Source organism: Chlamydotis macqueenii, chromosome 3, assembly GCF_036417535.1.
Source record: "Chlamydotis macqueenii isolate bChlMac1 chromosome 3, bChlMac1.mat, whole genome shotgun sequence".
Taxonomy (NCBI): Eukaryota; Metazoa; Chordata; class Aves; order Otidiformes; family Otididae; genus Chlamydotis; species Chlamydotis macqueenii.
Window position 1 is genome coordinate 126,198,676 of NC_141558.1, and position 21,966 is coordinate 126,220,641.

At 62.8% G+C, this 21,966-nt stretch overlaps 2 protein-coding genes across 3 annotated transcripts; both read left to right on the forward strand.

Annotated features, from left to right (window-relative positions):
• Positions 1–1,756: 1,756 nt before the first annotated feature.
• MERTK (MER proto-oncogene, tyrosine kinase) lies at positions 1,757–15,345 on the forward strand. 2 transcript variants are annotated; one of them, XM_086745614.1, is made up of 19 exons: positions 1,757–1,901; positions 4,654–5,017; positions 5,206–5,306; positions 5,532–5,705; positions 6,823–6,909; positions 7,552–7,667; positions 9,095–9,278; positions 9,507–9,658; positions 11,318–11,471; positions 11,724–11,877; positions 12,012–12,097; positions 12,205–12,300; positions 12,558–12,638; positions 12,903–12,995; positions 13,129–13,247; positions 13,393–13,502; positions 13,671–13,830; positions 14,150–14,286; positions 14,793–15,345. In XM_086745614.1, exons 1-19 carry the CDS (start codon positions 1,832–1,834, stop codon positions 15,271–15,273), a joined length of 2,919 nt encoding a protein of 972 aa, XP_086601740.1. In that variant the 5' UTR covers positions 1,757–1,831; the 3' UTR covers positions 15,274–15,345. The 2 variants fall into 2 exon arrangements, with proteins under 2 accessions (XP_086601740.1, XP_086601741.1); XM_086745615.1 differs by having other exon boundaries at positions 11,321–11,471.
• A 1,424-nt stretch (positions 15,346–16,769) lies between these two features.
• On the forward strand, positions 16,770–21,280 carry FBLN7 (fibulin 7). Its single transcript, XM_086744774.1, has 8 exons — positions 16,770–16,850; positions 18,002–18,161; positions 18,380–18,550; positions 18,897–19,022; positions 19,109–19,246; positions 19,339–19,476; positions 20,046–20,184; positions 20,312–21,280. The coding sequence occupies exons 1-8, from the start codon at positions 16,770–16,772 to the stop codon at positions 20,682–20,684; spliced, it is 1,326 nt and encodes a 441-aa protein (XP_086600900.1). The 3' UTR covers positions 20,685–21,280.
• Positions 21,281–21,966: the final 686 nt, after the last annotated feature.

Sequence of the window (21,966 nt, forward strand, 5' to 3'; positions counted from 1 at the left end):
GCTCCTTTTTCCTCGCCCCGGGCAGTCGTATGCCACGATCCCAACGCGAGGGGCCGTTTTCCACTCTGCCGGCCGCAAAGTCCGAAGGCTTTTCCATTGCTTTGTTCCCAAAAATCGCAAAGCCGGCAGCGACGGGGCACGTGGCCAGCTGAAAGTGCATCCGTGCGGCAAAGGCTCGTACCAACAGCCAGCCTGGAAAGGCAGAGGGATAAATCCCCGTCCCCCGCTCTCCTGCTCCCTGAGCGACGCCGGATGCACGGGGAACGCGCTCGGAATCCCGGGGAAAACGCGACGCCGCTGGAGCTGCACGGAAGACGCCGCTGAAGACGCTCAAGTCTTCTCGCAGCTGCTTTAGTAGGTTTTTCTTCTCCGCTTCAAGTCTGGGCCTCTAGCGACACGCGCCCTGCCTCAGCTGCTGATGGCTTCAAGATGTGGGAAGCCGGGCTGGAGCGAAAGAGGCGGCGCGGGGGGGAAATTCGATCTCTCTCGCCACGGCCTGAGAGAATACGCGGGGAATAAGCGGCTTTGCAAGTCGGAGAAGCCTGGGAGTGATTTGTTCTTTTTTTTTTTTTTTTTTTAACTGAACTTCTGAAGTTTTTTCTTTCCAATTGGAAATGATTTCATACTGGGTTTCGTGCGGTCCGGAGCAGTGCGCTGCCCTTCCCGGCTCTCGTTATAAATTTTACACAAACAGCAACGAGCAGCTTCCGCACAGAGCTGTCTTCTTGCCCCGGCCCTGTTTCCACGGTGCGCCGATGCTTCCCCAGCGCTCGTCGGACAAAGTTTACATCTCTTGCCCTAAATTCTTTGGGGAAAACTATAGCAGCCTGCCGAAAAAAAAAAAAAAAGTTACACTTGTGTTGTTGTTTCAGAGAAATTTACGTGCAGGGAGCGGAATGGTCGCAGCGGAGAAATGCACGGGGTCACCTCAAGTCAGGCTGGTGGTTCCCCAAATCCCGCTCCCTTCCCATTTGTGGTGGGGGAGATGCTGATGGCCTCGATACGGTTTGGTTTCAAACCTCTTCAAGCGTGGCCAGCGTTCGGGTCAGGTTCTGCGTACCCAGAAACTCCCTCGTTTCCTTCCCGTGCCATCGGGAGACGTCTTCTGTTTCGCTCCTTCCATTAAACTTGTGTCGCACGTTAGTTTCGCTTGGGTCTTCCTCCTTTTCTCCCTGTGCCTTGGTTTCATCCCCGTCCCCTCTTCTCCAGGGAAACGTGAAGGAACGGCGCTTTTGACACAGCGTGCCCTTCCTAGCCCGCAACATGGGGGTCCTGCGGTCCCCCAAGCGCCTGCCGTGTCCCCACCTTCTCGGCGCGGGGCTCTGCGGGAAGGGGAGGGTGGAAGCACGGAGAACGTGCAAGCTCAGCCCTAAAACACCTTCGGAGGCGTTTGTTGGTGAGAAACTCAACGGGAGCCAACGGCATCCCGGGCTGCGTGGTCGAGGGAGGGGATCCTGCCCCTCTGCTCCTCTCTGGTGAGACCCCCCTGCAGCTCTGGAGCCCCCAACACCAGAAGGACGTGGACCCGTTGGAGAGGGTCCAGGGGAGATGATGGAGCTTTGAGCGACCTGGGCTGGCGGGAGATGTCCCTGGTGGGACTGGGTGGTCCCACCCCACCCGAACCCCTCCGCGAGTCTCCAAATCCCCGCAGAAGCCCTCCACCCCGCCCCACGCCGAGGCCCCGCGGGTGGGAGGAGGGTCCGGAGGCGGGGCGGCAGCGGGGCGGGCGGGCGGTGCCGAGCCGAGCCGAGCCGAGCCGAGCCGAGCCGCGGCGGAGCCGCCGAACGATCGCCGGTACCGGTCCCGGTCCCGGTCCCGGCGGCGGTGGGCGATGGGCGGTGGGCGCTGGGCGCTGCTCTGGGCGCTGCTGGCGACCCTGCGCCCGCCCCGCGGTGGGACCGGTGAGTCGGGGTTGGGGGGGGGGGTGGGGAAGTTGGTTTTTGGGGACTTAAAAAGCGTGGCGCCGTCGGGGCCGCCCGACTCGGGCTGCGGGGGTGGGATGCCGGGGGTCTCGGGGCCGGGGTGGGGAGGGGGGGCTTCGGGCGGGATGGAGTGAAAAGTTTTGGACTCTGTAACAGCAGGAGTCTGCAGCTCTCGTTGGATTTAACCCGCGATCCTGGACTGGTTTATACTGGTGTTTGAACCCCGAGGGTCTCTGTGGACATCGGGTGTTGGCCCGGGGTGGGGGGCTGGGGGGGGAAATTCCCTTCCGCCAGCTCCCAGGGGATGGGGAGGTTGGAAACCCTCCGTTCCCCCAGCCCGGGCGCGGAGGTACGCCCAGCAAAACGCTGCTGTCAGCAGGTGAACGGCGTCCGGGAACGGGGAATCCAGGGCCAGGGATGCAGGGAGCTTTTCCCAACACCTTCCTCACTGGGATGGCGGCGGAACGATGCGCCGCTTCGGTCGCGGGGCGTGCAACTCTCTGCTTTGCGGTTTTCACCCGTTTTGAAATATTTTGCCTCCGACGGCAGAACGTTCTCCGGGCGAGATGCGTCCTTGCTGGCGCTTTAGTTTTCCTGGGATCCCAGGTCTCCCAAGAGAGCAGCTGCTTGCTTCCCACTGGATTTATTTCCACGCCGGCTTTTTCCTCGGGCTGAGCGAGGGGAGCTGCTCCAGCGTGGCAGGCACCCACGCGGGCACGCCGGCATTCCTCGGCTCCGCCGTGGGCTTTCGGAGCCGGCCTAAGGAAATCGCTGTGGACGCAGGTGAGGGGCGTCCTGCCGCGTGTTCGGAGATGCCGTGAAGGTGTCCGCATCCCAAACGGAAGGGGTGCGTGAGGTGTGAGAAATTCCCGTTGTCACGTGAGCCAGAGAGGCAAGCATTTCATTCCCCAGCCAGCAAACGCCTCTTTCCGCTTAATTGGCGTAAAAATGAGGCCGAGATCACCTTTGCTCTTTGCTCTTTAACTTCAAGCAGCCGGGAGGAGCAGAAATTATCCCGGACGAAGGGCAGGGACCGCAGCCACGCGTCCGTGTCCCCCCCCGGCCGGCCGCTCCGGCCAGAGCTGGGAAAGCTTCGAAAGGGAGCGCGAAAACAGCTGGATTGTGCCAGGCGGCGAGCGGCTCCAGCCTGGACGAGCTCCGGGAAGAGCCGGGGAGGGAAAGGGGATTTGGGGGGTCGCTGGCTTGTTTGCCTTCGGCAAATCTTTCGGGAGCCGCTGCCCCGGCCGGCGAGTAAATGGCTGCGGTTTGTGGCAGTCACATGGGGTTTGTTTGCGCGGGGATGGCAGAGCTTAGGAAGCAGGTTGGAAAAGCTCAGGGCCTTTTTTATTCTTTTTTTTTTTTTTTCCCTTCCTAAAAGGGAAACCCATTGTTTTGCGGGAGAGCCAGGGAGAGCCCGGCCGGGACTTAAAATCTCCTCTCGGAGGTCTGTCTCGGAGGAGTAGCGTTTCTCGAGGGTTAAAAATAGCCAGGGATTTAGCGAAGGGATGTATCCAGCCCCAAAATGAGGTTGCTGTTCCTTGGCTCCGGGGAAAGCTGCTCACAATAGTAGTGACGTAGCTTTCGAAACTCGGCGTTGGGTGTTTCGGGACTCAGACCTGCCTCGGAACAAAGTCAGCTCAGTCTGAAAGTTGGGCTTCCTACTTCTTTTAAATCGTGAATAGGTTGGGTTGTTTGTTTTTTTTTTTTTTCCCAATTAATTTAGCTGAAATTCCTGCCTGGCACGATGCCTTTGCTTGCTGAAAGCAGCAGGGGAGGTTTACTCTGCTTGGGATTTCTGAGGCTGGGAAGCCGTCTAGTGAAAGCATCAACTCGCCACACGTTCTTGAGATCTTGTCTCTCCAAAATACACTTTTTTTTTTGGGGGGGTGGGGAGTTGCTTTACACGGAGCCGCTTGTCGTCTCGTTTGTGGCTGGGGTGGGGAAGCGCTGGGAGGCAGGGGGAGATCGCCCATACGGGACCGGGTACGTTAAGTTTGAGGGTGGGGGGGAACGAAGCCCTCAGAAAGAACCCGTAAGTAGCTTTCCCTTGGGAAAAACGTCTGGGAAAAGACCCAGGGAGAGCAACGCTGAGCAGCAGCCGGCTCCTACACGCAGTCCAACGGCGCTTCTTCACCCGCCAGCAGCTGTTTTCCCGGGAAAAGCGGTTCGGCGGGGGCCCTTAGCCTAGCAGGAGTGTTTTTGGCTGACTCAGAGAGCATCTCCCTCTTTCGGAGCGGCTCAGCCTGCCCTGGGAAGGGAGCAGCGTCGCCGGCAGAGAGCCTGCAGCCGGAGAAATCCCCGCCGGGGACTCTGGCCCAGCTGAAAACGCTTGAGAGGAGGCCCCCGAAAGGGGTTGACTGCAGTGAAGTCCCAAATTCCTCCTGCCCAGGGAACCTTTTCTGTTCCGGTCCCGGGAGTACGATGCCGCAGAAATAGCTCCCGCCCAAAGACAAGCGGCCTCGCGCGTTCTTTCACCCATGCTGCTCCACTTTCCTTGAAAAATATCTTTTTTTTTGGAGGGGCTGCTTGTACACGTTCCCCCTTGGGACAGCCCCCAGCTCCGTGTTTCCCCGTCGGGGCTCTTGCAAGAGGTCTCCTGGAGATTTTAAGGTTTTGGAGCCGCTGTAAATGAAGTCCCTTTAATTATTGATGGAAGCGGTGGGGCTTTGTGGGGTTTTGGAGGGGGGCACAGGCCGCCTGGGGGTAACAAACCCGAGGTCTCCTCTTGCAGATGCTGCTGAGCAGAGTGGAGGTGTGCGGCCGTACCTTTCGGCAGAGTCCCACCGCCCCGGGCGAAGCGTGGCCGGCGTTGGCCGCTGGCCTCGCCACAGGACGGAGCAGCCCCGGGAGGAGCCCTCGGCCAGCTCTCTGAGACAGATTAAGTTCAACCCCACGGTGCGGCACATCGTGATTAACGAGCACAGGGACGTCACGTTTAATTGCTCCATCAAAATACCTCAGCTGCTGCTCAGGCCGGACACCCCGGGCATTTCCCTGTGGAAGGACGGGAGGGAGCTGCACGCGCTGGACCGCATCGCCACCAGCCACTTCGAGATCCCCGACGAGGAGGAGGTGGCCATGACCTCCACCTTCAGGTAACTGGTGGTCCTGGAGGCTCCCGGGGAGAGGTGGGAGGCCGGGTGGCTAGCGGGAGCTTGAGACTGGGACTAGGATGGGCAGACCTAGCCCCTAAAGCCTGGCTTTGCAAGCCCAGCTTCTGCTCGGATGTGTGCCGCGTCCTCCTGCGCCGGAGCCGTGACGTGGTCTCCCTTCTCTCCGGCAGCATCCTCTCTGCCCAGCGCTCGGATAACGGCTCCTACGTCTGCAAACTCAACGTCTCCGGCACGGAGGTGGTGTCGGATCCCATCTCGGTGCAGCTGGAAGGTGAGCTGGAGGACGTGCCGGAAGCGCGGAGCGTTGTGCCCTGACTGAGTGAGAGCCCCCGGGGACTGTGGTCTGGGACCTGCGAGCTGTCCTTCAGAAATGAGGAGACCTGGATGAGCAGGGGTTTGTTGCCAGGGCCGGACGTATCCCCTGGCAGGACAGTTTGGGGTTGTTGATAGGCCTGAGCTCTCTGAATCTCTTCCTTCTCTGCTTGTGTCCTTGCAGGGCTCCCACACTTCATCCGCCAACCCGAGAAGCTGAACGTCACCAAGAACAGCCCCTTCAACCTGACCTGCCAAGCCGTGGGCCCGCCGGAGCCCGTGGAGATCTACTGGTTTCGCAACAACGTCCGACTCAACGAGAAGCCCCACATCTCCCCGTCGGTCCTGACCGTGCCAGGTGAGACATGCGGCATCCTTGCCACACAGCCTGTCCCCCTGCCCTGGCACCTCCTGGTAGGCAGGAGCTGGGTTCCCGTGTGCCGTCACGGGGCCGTTAAGTCCCAGCCTGTTCCCGCTCCGTCCTCGGAAGCCGCTCCGGCTCCCTCAGAAGAGGCAGGATGCTCAAACCTCTCTTTTCCAAGCCAGAAGCGGATTTTTTTTCCTTGAGCCTGCGGCCGTGCCAACAAGGACGTTGCTTTTATGGGCTGCTTTACTGGTGGTGGCCTCTCAATGTCACTGGAAGACCTTGGGTTGGCCCCAGCAGCGCGTCCCCATGCCAGCCTGGTGGAGCACGGGGAGAAAAGCCCCTCGTGTAGCAGAAAATCCGTCCCGGTTTGGCTGCAGAGGAGGGATTTCTTGCATTGCCCACGAGGAGATGGCCGCCGGCTAATTAGCAGCCGGTCTGTAGCTGGCCCATCTCGCGTCCAAAGGCAGGCTTTAAAAGGCAGCGAAAGCCGGAAGAAGTGACTCACTCCCCTTGGATGTTCTTGCATCCGGCTGGCAGACGCTAAATCAGGTCATTCGGACGGTCCCCCCTCCCGACCCGTCGCGCCGAGAGGGGCAAACGCTCGGCACGTCCTTCGCCTTGCGGCAGAGCGAGCGACGCGCCCGGGAGGGCCAGCCCGGCGCCTCCGCTCGCGTCCTTTGCCCGAGACGAAAATCCCCAGCGCTTTGCTGGCCGGCGTTGCCTTGCGCGGGCCGTGCCGGAGCCCCGGGGGAAGCCAGCGGCCCTCCGCTGCCGGGTATTTCCAGCGGCGCCCCGAAAGCAGTCGTTCTCCGCTCAGATCTGGGAGATTTGAGCAATCTTCGAAAAGCAATAAGTCATCTGATTCCAGCCGCGGGCGGTGGGGTCTTCTGCTTTCCGCCTTTCCCTTTCCGAGCGCGAAGCAGACGCTTGCTCAGGAGGTTGTGCAACGGCACTGTAGAAACGCACGCCCCCGCCGCGTCCCGCGCCGACGGCGCGGCGCGGGAAGGTGGGCGAGCCGGGTGGCAAGGGAGTCACCTTCGGGCGGCCGGCGCGGAGACGTTTTGTGCTGGGTCCGCTGAGCGGGTCCGTGGTTTTTTTCCCTCCGCAGGTCTTAACGAAACGGCGCTGTTCAGCTGCGAGGCTCACAACCGAAAAGGGCTGACCGCGTCCAGCCCGGGGCGGGTCAACGTGAAAGGTAAGCGGCAACGCCACGCGCGCTTCACCCGTTGAGTACGCGCGTCCGAGCAGCAGCGCTCCCCATCTCCGCCCTTCCCAGCAGCACGTGGGGTGGTTTTTTTTTTTTTAGGACTCCCACACTTATTTTTCCTCATTTTAAATCTATATTTAAAATCAAGTCGGGTGCATGCGGTGGGACGGTCGCCCAGTGCGGTTCTGCCATCCCAGTATCACCGCTGTGGGAGGAAGCACCAAAAAGCAGACTTGAAAGCAGAACTTCAAGCAGGAGCAGGTTTCGGAAGGGCTGTATCGCTCTTTTCCTTCCTTCACAACCAGGGCGGTGCTCGCTATTTTCCATAGGAAATGGTGGAAATTCTCGACATTCCTGACGGGAGCCTCTCTGGCAGCGGGAGGGAGGTGTTCCCCAAAACGTGTTGTTGCCTCGAAGCAACCCACAGCGCTGTTTCAGCTCACAAATATAGAACGTGGTCGAAACAGTCCTGCAAATTATTTTTATTTTCTGCTTCCCTGTCTGGCGGTGTGAACACCCGCGGTGCGCCGGTAGCGGCCGCGGCCGTGGCTGCGGCAGCGCAGCGTCCTGGCGTTCACGTGCGGTTTGTGCTGAGGCCTCCAGCCGCCTGCCCTTGGCTTTTCCCTGCAGGAATACCGTTTCCCCCCGGCAGCGTGCGCGTCCTCAACAGGACGGCCCACGGCATCGCGATATCCTGGGTGCCGGGCTTCGACGCCTTCTCCGCCTTGAACAGCTGCAGCGTCCAGGTGAGCGCCCGCAACCCCGCGCTGTCCCCGCAACATCCCCGCCAGCGGATGCTCCGAGGGAGCTGGAAATCGGCGGCGCCTGGCTCAAGCCGCGTGGATTCGGCCCAATTCGGCCAAATTGCGTTGGGCTCTCCCGGCGGCTTCGAAAGGGGAAGCTGGCACGCCGTCGCAGCCGCGCTCCGGGCGGCTGGGGGGATTTGGGGTGGCGCGTTGTTCAGTCCGAGCAGTCCCAGCCGGATCACCGCCGGGGTGGGCAGGAGGTTTGGAAGGAGCGGCTGAGGACCACCTCGGTGGTGTCAGCTCACGAAGAGCGGCTTTGCTCTGCCCGCTGCGAGGGAGGACGGGCGGCGGGAGCGGTCTGGCAGAGAGGGTGGCGCTTGTGAGGCGTGCGGGAGCGAGCCGTGAGAATCTCTCCCCTCGGGCGAGACGTCCAGGTTGCCATGACTCCTCGTGGAGAGACGCCCAGAACTGCTCCAAGCAGCTCTTCGGGAGCCTTTCCAAGCCTGGAGCTGCTGCAGGCATGTCCTTGTCCCTGCTTTTACCTCCCGGTCAAACGCTTCCCGTCCAAAGCAGCTGGAGGTTTGGAGGTGGAGGTTTGTCTCGGCTCTTCACTGGGAAGGAGCTGAGGGGCTGCCTGTCCCCTGGCCAAGTCAGGGAGTGCCATCTCCTTGGGTACAGCCCTGCGACTAGTTTCCACCTTCTTCTGTTCAATGTTGATGGGTTTCATGGTTCAAGCCCGTTGGTTGCTCTCTTGAGCTCATCCATAGCCCAGCTGAGAGAACGCGTGGAGAGAGGCGATGTTTGCAGCCAGGTAAAAGTGAAAGGAGTCGTAGGGAGGAAAGGTACCGGCGCTAATATTAGCGCCGCGTCCGCTGCTGCCTTCCAGCTGGAGCTCGGGAAGCGGGGTGGAGAGCCAAGGAATTTCCTCTGACTGAACGTTCACGGCCTGTCAGTAGGAAACAGCCTTTGGAGCTGGAAAACAAGACGTGATTCCCGGCGAAAACACAGCCGTGACTAAGCCCTTTCGCTCCCGTGCCCTCGGATAATCCCCCTGCTCGGGTCATCCCCGCGGCCCACTGACTCATTTCTGAGCGCGCTGGTGCCTCAAAGAGAAGCCAAGTTCGAGCTGTTCCAGTTTGCCAAAAACCCCTCATTTTGAAAAAAAAAACAACAACACGGGGGGGATGGAGATAGCTGCGCTGGGTTCGGTGCTCGGGAGAGCAGCCGGTCCCGGCGGCGCTCGCGCGTTCACCTGGACGTGTTCACCTCGCTGTCGGTTTTCCGCTCGGCAGAGACGAGCCGGCACTGTTGGGATGGGAGGCAGGGCTCGGCATCCCGTTTACAGAGGTAAAATTCTCACCCGGCAGGTTGTCGCTGACTAATCCTTGTTTGCGGGCTTGATTTTTTTTTTTTTTTTTTGGTTGAAGGTGAAGGAAGCCGCTCCGCAAAGCAACGGCTCACTTCTGCTTTTCACCACCTCCGTGCCTCCCCACGCGTATCGCATCCAGCAGCTGCAGCCCGTGGCGGACTACGACATCCGCGTTTCCTGCAGGAATGAAGTCGGCTGGTCGGCGTTCAGCCCCTGGATAACGGCCAGCACCACCGAGGGAGGTAGGAAACGAGTAGCCAAGAGCGGGAAGGGGTTTCCTCGCCGGGGTGGGCTGGGACATCTCGCCTGCGTTGAGCGGGGAAAGGAAATTTTCCACCTGGAAATGCTAACGGCTGTAGGAAGCACCGCGTGCTTTCTGGTCGAGCTGCATCTCCTTTTCCGTCAGCTTCCCGTGTCCCTGCACCCATCCACCCGCCCTCCGTCACCTTCTTCCTCTGTGAATCCCGCAGCTCCCACCACCCCGCCGCTGAACGTCACGGTGTCCTTCAATGAGTCCAGCTCCTCCGTGGAGATCCGGTGGGTGAAGCCGCCCCTGGGGAGGATCCACGGGGAGCTGCAGGGCTATCGCATCTGGTACGGGTGGCGGGACTCCAAGGGGCTGGTAAGTCACCGGGGAACGGGGCAGAACGGCTACAGCCCGGGAAAAAATCCCGGCAGGCACCCGGCAGGGATGCCCAGTTCGGCCCGGGCGCTTCCGTTCTTTCCGAGCTTATTTGCCTGCGGGCTTGCGCGTCGGATGGGATTTATTCCCTGCGTTAACTCGTCTGCAAACCCGTGGCACACACTTTCACGGCTCAAGGACCGTTTTGGGACCTGTCCGCGAGCGTACGAAGTCATCCGGCGCAGCCTTCCTCGCCTTTCCCGGGATTTGGGAAGTAGCCTTCGGGAATTTGCTAGGGTGAGGTTGGCCTGAGCTCTCGCGCTGTCCTGCCTCGTCTCTGGCGAAAAGCGCGTCCCGCCCGGGTTCTGCCGGGGATCCCCGGAGCCTCCGGATCGTCGCGCGGACGGATCCAGCGTTGCCCCTGCGCTGTGGGTTGCTCTTCCTCTGTCCCAGGCCGAGAGCACAGAGAGGCGCCGGCGGCCTGAACCCTGGGTGGAAAAAGTGACTCATAGCCTATTTTTTTTTTTTTATAGGATGCTGCATTTTCTGTTCTCCTTTTGCACCGCTGAAAAAGGGCGTATATAGATCCAGCCCCAGCGAAGTCAGGGAAACAATATTACGGTCTTGTGACTAGCACAGGGGGAAAAAAAAATGCTGACACACTTGTCACCTCTCGAGCGGAAGGCAACAGCCAGGACTTGCCCTTTAAGCCCTGTTTTGTTGTTGTTTTTGGTTTTTTGATAAATTTCCCCCCCGGGCGTGCTGTCGCGCGGAGCTCTGGTTTCGCAGAAATCGTGTCCCCGAAGGAACCGTTCGGCACGCCTGGCGCGCTGAGGGCGGGGGGATTCTGTATTTCTGGGTCAGCAGGGCCACCTGCAGGCCTCTCCTTCCCCACAGCTCCGAAACCAGACTCAAAACTTCCAAAAAATTGTTTTATTCCACGCTGAAACCAGCAGCTCTGGTTTGAGCCAAGGCTGCCGGCGCTGGGACGGGAAGAAATTCCTCCGCTACCACAAGATTCCTAAAAAAACCCCTGAACTTTGGCGGCTCTGTCCTGCCAGAACGGCTTTGCCGACGCGCTCGTGCTCTCCGCGGTCTGTTTGCTGTCGGCCGGGCTCCGTCCTCGGGTGAAGCGGCGGAGCCGTCCGCCGTACGGAAGCATCCCGCTTGCGCGTCCAGCCGGGGCGCGGAGCTGGGCTCTGCCAGATGTTTCGGGCGCTGCCGGGCAGATGTTCGGCAGCTGGGGGTTGGCGGCGAGCGGCAGCGGGCGCTTTCACAGCCGAAGGTCAGGAAACGGCGGTGAATTTGCGGGGAGAGACTCAGTTGTGCTTTCACCGAGGACGAGGGTCCGTGCCGCAGAGCACGCTGCCTCCTGCCGTGGTAGCGGACACGGAAACGCGCCCCTAAAACTGGAAATATTATTAGCTCGGCGCCGAAACCACAGTTGGAAAGTATCTGCCCCGAGATCCGCTTTCTGTGGCGGGGCGCTCGAGCGAGCGAACCGGGAGCGCTGCGGCCCGAAGCGGTGGGCGGCGCTGCGTGGCGGAACCGCGGCTGACCGGGGGGTGATTCCCAACCCGTCTCTGTGTTTCCCTCCGGCGGCAGGGACGGGCCGCCCGCCTGCCCCAGCCCAGGCTTTTCCTCCCTCCCTCTCTCCAGCAGAATGTCTCCGCCGAAGCCCGGCGGAACGCCAGCCTTGCCGTCCTGCCCGTGGTGGCCACCAACGCCACCTGCTCCGTCCGCGTGGCCGCCGTCACCCGCGGGGGAGTGGGACCCTTCAGCAGCCCGGTGGAGGTCTTCATCCCCGGCAGCGGTGAGGAGACGCGCGTCCCTGCCCGCGCGGCGTGGGTACGGGGAGGGCGATGGGGAAGCGGGCAGGGCGTTTGGCATCCCTCCTTCCTCCTATCGGCCAAAAATCTGGGACTGTCAGCGTGCTCTGGAAACCGGGAGAGGCTCGCGCTGCGCGTCCCACGCCCTCTTCCACCGCGTAACCCGTTGGGCTGTACTGGGTTTGGTTTTCAGCGCCGGGACGTTCCCTGGCTCCGTTAACGGGATGTTTCCATAGGGTTGATAACCTCAGCCCCCTCGTTGACTCCGGCCTCCGGGAATGCCGACTCCTTTATCGTAGCCCTGGGCTTTATCTGCGGGACGATGGCCGTGGGGCTGATCCTCTGCTTGTCCGTGGTCATCCAGAAAAGATGCGTGGAGACGAAATATGGGTACGCCCGAGGGGAAACGGCTCGCCGAGTTGGGCGGGTCGCAGGGACGTGGGGTGGGCAGCCAGCCCGCGCTGGACGCGGGGAGGAGGCTTCTACCGCGGGTGTCCCAGCAGAATCTCCTCCTGTCCCACCAGGAACGCTTTCAGCAGGGACAGCCTGGAGCTGACGGTGAACTACACGGCCAAGAAGTCCTACTCCCGGAGAGTCGTCGAACTCACGCGTAAGCGCGTCACTTTATCCCGCCGCGAGGACGCTGAGGAGGACGCGGCAGCAGCTGTGGGTCTGCGGGTTGGGGGTGACCTGAGCTCCCCTTCCCGTCTCCCGCAGTGGGCAACCTGGGCATCAGCAGCGAGCTCCAGCAGAAGCTGCAGGACGTTGTGGTGGACAGGAACGCACTCAGCCTGGGGAAGGTCCTGGGAGAGGGTGAGTGGTGCCGCTGGGGATGGACGTGGGGCTGTCACCTCCGCCATCGCCCAGGGGATGTGGGGAGATGGTGGGGGAAGGTCACCAAGTGCCAGGACCTCAGATTCATGTCCTCCTTCTGCCGCTGGTGTGACACAAGCCTTTTGGGGACGAGGTTTCTGCCTCGGAGCATTTCAGATCTTCCAGGACGTAGCGGTGTCCTGACAGGCGGTGCTTCGGGCGGTGGGTAAAGCGTCTGCTTCTCTCTCCCGGCGCAGGGGAGTTTGGGTCGGTGGTGGAGGGGCGTCTCAGCCAGCCCGAGGGCACCCCGCAGAAGGTGGCTGTGAAGACCATGAAGCGTAAGTCGTCAGCCTGGCCTCGCAGAGCTTGGCGTTGCTTGTCCCTCGTTCCTGCTGCCCATCCCGGGTGCTCTCGGTACCCTTTTGTGGGGATGCTGGTCTCTCTGCCGCAGCTCCGGGTGCCGGCCGGGACGGGGCACTCGCACCACGCAGCCAAGGACGGCAGAGACGTCCCGGTGGTCCCTTGCCCCCGACCGCGCAGGAGCTGTGCTCTGAAGCGGCGATTCGGGGTGTTAAACCTCCTCCTTTTCCTCTGCTTCCCAGTGGATAACTTTTCCCAGCGGGAGATCGAAGAGTTCCTCAGCGAAGCAGCCTGCATGAAGGACTTTGACCATCCCAACGTCATCAAGCTCCTCGGTAGGGGGGCCGTCGCTCCCCGCCCTCCGGCTGGGATTTAGGCCGGGGAGCCGGACCGGGGAGCGCCCGGATCCCGCGCGGATGTCTGCCGGGGGCACGCAGGCTGGCGTGCAAACCCGTCGGTGTTTTCCAGGCGTGTGCATGGAGCTGAGCTCCCAGCGGGTCCCCAAGCCCATGGTGATCCTCCCGTTCATGAAATACGGTGACCTGCACAGCTTCCTGCTCCGCTCGCGGCTGGAGATGGCCCCCCAGGTGAGGAGCGCAGGGAGCCGGGGGCTCCGCGAGGAGCGAGGCCGGACCGTGCCTTTGTTTTTGGAAAACGTGAGAGGACTTGGTTGCCTTTGTCAGGTGCCCTCACTGGTGCTCGCGCCGTCTAACCCGCGCCTTCCCTTCCCAGTTTGTGCCCCTGCAGACGCTGGTGAAGTTCATGGTGGACATCGCCCTGGGGATGGAGTATCTGAGCAGCCGGCACTTTCTCCACAGGGATTTGGCGGCTCGAAACTGCATGTGAGTTTGTTTTCCTCCGGGAAGCCCTGCGGTTTTACGGCATGACTCGGCTGCCTTCGCTAAAACCTCCCCCGGTCTCGGGAAACGCGAGGAAAGAGCTCAACCTCGGGTTTCTCCTTCAGAATTCGGCACTTTTCCCACCTTTTCACCCCCATTTCCGCCTGGCAGGTTACGGGACGACATGACGGTGTGCGTGGCAGACTTCGGCTTGTCGAAGAAGATTTACAGCGGCGATTACTACCGCCAGGGCCGAATAGCCAAAATGCCGGTGAAGTGGATCGCCATCGAGTCCCTGGCCGACCGCGTCTACACCACCAAGAGCGACGTGGTAGGTCCAATGTGGCCGGGGACCGAGTCGCCCGCCCGTGCCGCGTGGTACGACGACGGTTGGAGGAGCGGGAGGCTGCCGGGAGCGGGACGCGCTGACCTTTCGCTGCCTGCCCGGCCTCCTGGAGTAGGTTTAGCGAGTGGGCCGCTGCGAGTGGGCCGCTGCGGCCGCGCCTATTATTCCCGATTTTGGGGAGGGCAGGGCTGCAGCGACAACTCTTCGCATTGTGCGCGGGCCGGGTGGGTGCCGGCGCAGCGACCTTTCCCCGTCAAAAGGCTCATTCACTCCTCCTGGAAACGCTTTCCCCTCGTCCCCGCAGTGGGCTTTCGGCGTGACCATGTGGGAGATAGCCACGCGAGGGATGACGCCCTACCCGGGGGTGCAGAACCACGAGATCTACGAGTACCTCTTCCGCGGGCAGCGCCTGAAAAAGCCCAACGACTGCTCGGATGAGCTGTGAGTACCGTAACGCTCCTTTCTGGGCCGTAGCGCAGCCAGAATCTCCTTAACTCCAGGCAAACCGGGGCGTGGAAATCCCCACGGATATCCCGGAGTTGAGAGCAGCGTGGTTATTGTGGAGGAATCGGGCTTTTTAGTCTTTTATTTTATTTTATTTTAAAATTAAGATAGTTTTGGCCAGAAAGTCTTGGCTGGCGATGCTCTTCTGTGCCCCACAAAGCTCCCTCTAGTTACTCCGGGCCCTTCAGCACCTAAAATCTAGGAATCTGTGGAAAAATGTGGAAGCCTCGCAACTTTGCACGTCCGAGCAGCTCAGCGAGGGTTTTCCTCCCGAGTTTTCTTCCTGGAAAGGTTTAACCCCTCTCCATGGCTAAGAGCTGCAAAAACGAAACCCTCAGACCAGCGAAGCCATTCCTAAAAGGGTTTGCCCAGTTTGGGGAGAAGCGGGGAGTTATCCAGCAGGCATCCCGCAGCGATAGCCGCCCCCCTCTCCCCGTTTCCAGGTATGGAATCATGTCCGCGTGCTGGAGAGCCGACCCCGCCACCCGCCCGACGTTCTCGCAGCTGAAGGTCCACCTGGAGAAGGTGCTGGAAAACCTGCCCGTTGCCAGGGGACGCGGGGACGTCATCTACATCAACACCAGCCTGCCCGAGGAGAGCCCGGACTCCACCCAGGATTCGGGTTTCCCGCAAGCGGACTCTGATTTGGACGCCGGGGACGTCGCCGAGCCCCGCTCTCTCCCAGCGGAGCCGGCGCTGGTGGCCGTGGACGTCCATCGCCACGAACCGTGGGGGACGCGCTACGTCCTGGAGGAGCGGTTCGCCGGCCCTGCCGAAGAGGCTTACGTCCCGCTGCTGCCCGACGGGGCGGCCGGAGAGGGCTCGGCGTGGAGCCGGGCCAGCACCCTGCCCGCCGATGCCTCCCTCGCGCCGGGGCTGCCGCGTGCCGATGGCGGCGCGGAGGAGCCCGAGGCGCTGCTGTGAAAGGGGGCAGGGTGCAAATGGGCTGCGAGAAAAGGACAGAGAGGGTTTATTTTAATAAAATCGTCGGGTTTATTTCTTCCCGCGTCGTTTTCTTGGCGGAGTCGTGGCCAGGAGCTCTCCCCTGGGTTGAAGTCGCAGGGGTAATTTGTAATTAATTGCCTGTAAACGGGGTTTTTTTTCTGTATTGGGAGGCCGAGAAAACCGTGGTGCTGTCAAAACGACGGGGAAATGGGAGTTGGTAAGGGGGTCCCGGGGGGGATGGAGCCACCCTGCCATGGCCTGGCCCCTCCCAGTGGCCCTTTCCCCATTGCGGGGGGGATTTCTGCTCCTTCCATTGCTGCCTCGCCCTGCCCGGAGACGGATCTGGGACCCCACGCACCGCCCGGCCGCCTCTCGCCTCTCCTGCTGGGGTGCAGGGCTGGGGAAGGGGTGCAGGAGTGGGGAAGGGGTGCAGGGGATGAGGAAGGGGTGCAGAGGATTTGGGAAGGGGTGCAGAGGATGGGGAGAGGGTGCAGGGATGGGGAAGGAGTGCAGAGGATGGGGAGGGCGTGTAGGATCTGGGAAAGGGGGTGCAGGATCTGAGGAAGGGGTGCAGGGGCTGGGGAAGGGGTGCAGGGGATGCGGAGAGGGTGCAGGGGATGGGAAAAGGGGTGCAGGGATGGGGAAGGGGTGTAGGGATGGGGAAGGGGGTACAGGATCTGGGGATGGGATGCTGGGCTGGGGAAGGGGGTGCAGGGGCTGGGGGTGAGGTGCAGGATCTGGGGAAGGGGTACAGGGGATGGGGAAGGGGTGCAGGGGATGGGGAAGGGGTACAGGGGATGGGGAAGGGGTACAGGATCTTGGGAAGGGGTGCAGGGGATGGGGAGAGGGTGCAGGGGCTGGGGAAGGGGGTGCAGGGATGGGGAAGGGGTGCAGGATCTGGGGAAGGGGTGCAGGGATGGGGAAGGGGTACAGGGGCTGGGGAAGGGGTGCAGGGATGGGGAGGGGGGTCCCAGCCCAGCCGGAGCGGGGGGCTGGCGGGGGGCTCCTGCGCGGTGCCCCCTTGCCCTGTCAGAGCCAGAAACGCCTTTTCTGCAAGAAAAAAAAAACACCCCAAACCACCACCCCAAAACGCGGCGGGGGCACCGAGCCTTTGCTTCGCGGGGGGGGGGGGCGTGCGGGGCGGGATCACGCGTGGGCCGGGGTCCCGGCTTGGGATGCTGGCAGCGCGGGCCGGGGGCACGGATCCGCTTCCCACGGGGGTCCCGCATCCTGGGGCGGGGGGAGATTTGGGGGTTTTGGGGCGGGCGGGGGTGTGAGGGAAGAAGCGCTGCCCACGCGTGAGCGCGGCCGCCCGTGGGGCGGGGGACGGCGTGGGGAGGGAGCAGGAGAGGCGGGGAGGGGCCGGGCGGCCGGGAGAGCCGTTCCTCGGCGGAGCGGCGCGGAGGGGAGCGGAGGGGAGCGGAGGGGAGAGGGGCCGGGCCGCCCCCCGCCCCCCCAGCCCACCCCACCCCACCATGCCGGGCCCGCGGGGCCGCCTCCCGCTGCTGCTGCCGCTGCTGCCGCTGCTGCTGCTCCCGCCCGCGCCCGCGGACCAGGTGAGCGGGGGGGGGGACACACCCCTCGGGGGGGGCTTTTGGGGTGTGCGGGGGGGAGGTCCCCTCTCCCCTCTGCCCCCCGCACCCAGCGCCCTGCCCTGGCCCCGCAAACAGGTGGGAAAAGCCCGGGGAGGGGGCTTAAACCGGGCTGAAACCAGCCCCGGGGGTCTTCTTCTATTATTTTTTTTCCTTTTTTTTTTTTTTCCTTTTCCCCCCTTTTTTCTTTCTTTTTTTTTTTCTTTTTTTTCCCTCTTTTTTCTTTTTCTTTTTTTTCCCCGTTCTTTCCCTGCACCTGAAACCAGGCGCAGCGGGGGCGCGGGACCCTCCGGGGTTCGTCCGGTCGAGCATCCCGGGTTGACTCTGAGGTTAAACCCGGCCCTAACAAAGAGCTGTTGATTAAAACCCGCTCCGTGCCAGGCATCCCTTCGCCTCTGCCTCCCTCCCTCCGCCAGCAGCCCCCCGAAACCGCGCCCGGGCGCACCGCACGCCGCTCGGGCTGGCTTCGATTTCTTCGTCTTCATCCTAAACCCTCAGGAGCTGTTCGGGAAGGACGCAGCTCGGCAGGGGACAAAAAACTCCTTGGGCCAGCGGCTCCCCTCGCTTTCCAGGGGCGCGTTCGCCCCCAGCCCCGTGCCCTCCAGCCCGCCAGAGGCCTCTGCGCCCTCTCCCCAGCCCTCCGCGCCCCTGAGCTCCAAAACCGGCTGGGCTTCGCTCGGCCCTCACTCTTTTTAAGCCGATTCCGCGGGGAACCGAAATCCTAACGCTGCCCGCCGCCCGCGTGAGTCGGTCCCGCGGCAGCGGCGGGTTTGCCGGCTGGAGTCCGGCCAGCGTTCCTGGCTCCGGCAGAACTCACAAGGCTTTCGCTGTTTTTCCTCTTTATTTTGTAACGTGGAAGCGGGACGGGGGCCGGAGCTCCAAGCAGGACGAAAGGCGAGTTACGGCATCGCTCCCCGGGGTTAACGAAGCGCTGTGTCGCCTGTTTCGGCGCAGGAGAGCGCGCTGTAAAAACTCCCGCGTCTGGGTAAACGGGGTGGGAAAAACCAAAAAAAAAAAAAAAAAAAAGGGAGATCTCGGGGAGCCTTCGATGCTGCGGGGCAGCCGCGTGCGGCGGGTCGGGTCCCCTCGCTGAGCGGCCGCCCCGTACCCCGCAGAGCTGCCTGGGCAGGCAGCAGCTCCTGGCCACCGTCCGGCAGATGCAGCAGCTGCTGAAGGGGCAGGAGACGCGCTTCGCCGAGGGCCTGCGCGCCATGAAGAGCCGCCTGAGCGCCCTGCACGCCTCCCTGGCCAAAGCCGCCCCCGAGCCGCCGGCCGGTGAGCCTTCCGCGGGGTCGTCCCGTCGCTTTTACGGCCTCTGGGGTGGGCAGAGGGGGGGAGGTTTTGGGCATCTCCACGGGTGGAGGGACCCACACCCACGTTGGTGATTGGCGCGGGCGCCTCCCCGCTGCGGGGCTTGACCTCCGCAGGCCGATATTCGAGGGAAATAAATTAAAAAGGTCTTGACTCCCCCCTTCCCCGCGTGGCTCTCGCAGCCTCCTGCCCTGCCCCGCAAGCCCCCGCCGACGGGAGGATGTTTGGCACCAAGTATTTGGTGGAGCACGAGGTTCACTTCGCCTGCGACCCGGGTTTCCGGCTCCTGGGCTCCGGCACGCGGACGTGCCAGGCCGACGGCAGCTGGAGCGGGCAGGAGCCCCGCTGCGCAGGTAACGCCCCGGGACGCCCCGCCGCGCGCTCGCCTCCGCCCGCCGACGTCGTTTGTGAGAGGGGGAGGCAGTTTGGGTTTGCTGGGGTTCACCCGACGGGGAGGTGTCGCGGCTGTCCCCGGCTGGGATGCTGCGGCTCCCGCGGGCGGCGATCCGGGTTCCTGCTCCTCGAGGAAATCACAGCGGCAGAGATGAGGGGAAAAAGGCGTCGGCGCCGCGCCGTAGGGACCAGAAACAGCCAGGGTCCGAGTTCGGCAAACGGAACGGTTACGGCGTTCCCGCGGCTCGCTTCCCGAGATAAAATAAAAAATGACATTTTTAAAAAATTTGCGCGGCTGTTTTGCAGAGATCAGCGCGTGCTCGAGCAGCCCCTGCCAGAACGGCGGGACGTGCGTGGAGGGGCTGAACCAGTACAAGTGCCTCTGCCCCCAGCAGTGGACTGGGGCCACCTGCCAGTACCAGGCGCAGACGGGTGGGTGACGATACATTGGGGGGCACCCCGCCTGATTTCCAACCCCGTCCCGCGGTGTGTGACCCCCCGCCCCCCACCCCCACCAGCTCCCCCAGCCTGGAGCGTGACGGACGACCCGGCGTTCAGCCGCCAACCCCGCTGCGCCCAGATCGACCGGACCCAACACTGCAGCTGCGAACCCGGCTTCCACATGAGCGGCACGGCCGCCAACGGCCTCTGCCAGGGTGAGCCGCGCCGGAGCGGGGAGACGCGCGCCGCGGGGTGGGAGGCGGGGGTCCGCAGCCCGGGGCGACCCGCTGCCCTCGTCTCTCCGCAGACCTGAACGAGTGCGAGGTTTACAAGAGGGAAGGGGGGCCCCGGCTCTGCGCCCACGCCTGCGTCAACCTCCCCGGCTCCTACCGCTGCGCCTGCCCCGCCGGCTACGTCCTCCTGGGCGACGGCAAGAGCTGCGAAGGTGAGGCGCGCTTACCGCTTTTCCCAACTTGCGCAACGGCTTCTTTTTCTATTTTTTTCCCTTTTTTTAATGTTATTCTCCTTGTTTGCAAGCATGCCCACACGCAAAAAAATTGCACGGTGGGCACGGAGGGGTGGAAAAATGATGGAGGTTGAGGCGCCGGCAAAGCCCTGCGATGATTTGGGGCGGCGTCCCACCAAAAACGCGCACGGGAGCCCGGCTGCGGTGATGGGGCCGAACGGGATGGCCCGGAGAAGGAACGCGGAGAGCGTTAAAAAGCAAGAACGAGACGGCGAGGGGTCAGCTCGGGGGCTCTTCCTAAAATGAGGGAGTCGGGGTGCGGGTCCAGAGCGCGGCAAGCGACGGCAGGCGGCTGGAACGGCTCGTGGGAAAGTCTCCTCCTGAAAACCAGGGAATTTTTTTGCGTTACAAACCGTGGATTGATGCAGGTGGTGCTTGGAAAAGCTCGCGCTTTCTGCTTTTCTCCCCCATTTCTTGCCGACGCCCCTCGGTGGGGTCGGTTTGAGGTCTCCGGCCAGCGTGACGCGCCGCCCGCCCCTGTTTTGCAGACGTCGACGAGTGCGCCCTGTCCCAGGATAACTGCACCCGCGGGACCACCTGCATCAACACGGGGGGGGGCTTCCAGTGCGTCAGCCCCCAGTGCCCCCAGCCCGCCGGCAACGTCACCTACGTCAAAACGTCACCCTTGTGAGTGCGGCGGGGTGGGAAATCTGCCCCTTTTCGGGGTGCTGGATCCCCAAAACAGGCGTGCAGCGTCCACGCGGAGGTGGGGGACCCTGATAAACCTCCCCCCTCCCAAATTCTGTCTTTGCAGCCAGTGCGAGCGCAACCCCTGCCCGATGGAGAGCCGGTCGTGCCACCAAGCACCCAAAACCATCTCCTTCCACTACCTTCCCCTGCCGTCCAACCTGCTGACGCCCACCCCGCTCTTCCGCATGGCCACGGCTGCGGCGCCCGGCCGGCCGGGACCCGACAGCCTGCGTTTCGGCATCGTGGGGGGGAACAACCGCGGCCACTTCGTGATGCAGCGTTCGGACCGGCAAACCGGGGAGCTCATCCTGGTGCAGAGCCTGAAGGGTCCCCAGACCATCCAGGTGGACGTGGACATGTCCGAGTACCTGGACCGCATCTTCCAGGCCAAGCACGTCTCCAAAATCACCGTCTTCGTCTCCGCCTACGAGTTTTAGGGGAGGCGGCAGCCGGGGCGGCTTCCCCGGCGGCGACGGTCCCTGCTCGGCGTCCTCCACCCGAAAGCGCCGGCCCTGGAGGCAGGCGCCCCCATGGGAGCTCCGGGTGACGTCCCGCGCCAAAGCCTCTCTGCAGCCAACCGGAGCGGAAAAATCCCTGACCATCCGTCCCCGCCTGGCTCTCGGTGCCCTCCTTGGCAAGCAGGACGCGGCCGCCGGGCGAAGGAGGCGTCGCCAGGGCTCTGCGGACGGGTACCGGGGCCGTCCCGTCCTTCAGCGGCTCCTCAAACCTCCTGAGCTGGGCCGCGCCTTCGGGGAGGGCTTCGGCCGCGCTCAGGGCTCGCGCCGAGGGTGCGAACGTCGCATTTTTCAACCGGCCGCAGCAGCCTCCGCCTCCCCGTTGCGCGAGCAGCTCCGGGAACGGCTGTCAGGCGTGTCGGGGCGCGGGGTGGGGGGGATGCCGCAGCGCCCCGCCCTCGCACCCTTTCCCGCGGGGTAGCTGTTCCTCGTGCATGTTGCCCACCGAGCGCCGCCGGTATGCATGTTTCTCCGTTACGCTGGTTTTTTTTAGCACCATTAAACGATGATATAACCGCCGCAGAGCAAAGCACCCCACGCGCGTGCGGCCGGAGGGGGGTGATGCTCACCCCGAGGAGTCCGGGGTCTGTGGGGCACGAACTTGCCCCCTCTTATTTTTATTTTTCCGCCTTTCGTTGCTTGGAAGGGGCTGGCTCATCCCCGAGGATCCTTTGGCCTCCGAGTGTCAAGATTGATCTGTGCTGCATCCTAAAAATCTCCCGGATTTTTATTTTTTTTGGGGGGGGTTACGGCTTTTCCGTGGGAGCTCGGAAGGGAGGCAGCACCTCTCCGCGCAGAACAAGGAGGGACATTCAGTGCCTGCTCCTGGCCGCCGTCGGCACGGGGCTGCCGGAGCCCGGGTGCGCGGATGGAGGATGTTTGGGTTGGCGGGCGCTCCGGCTGGACGGCGGAGCCGGGCAGGGAAACGCATCCCAGGGATGTGCTGGGGGAGGGAAACGAAAACCCAACGGGCTCGCTCCTCCACTCGAGTGCTTAAAAAAAAAAACCCCCAAACGCAGCTTTTCTGAAATGGTAGCTACTTTCAAAAGCTCTGATGCCGGGCGCGGTTGGAGGAGAGACAGGGAACGGGCAGGATACGTGCTCTGCCATGCGACCGCATCCCGGGATGCCCCGAGCAGCAAGCGTCGAGGTTTTCCTCGGAGCTACCCGGCCCCCGGCCAGGAAAGGCAGCAGTTATCCCCAG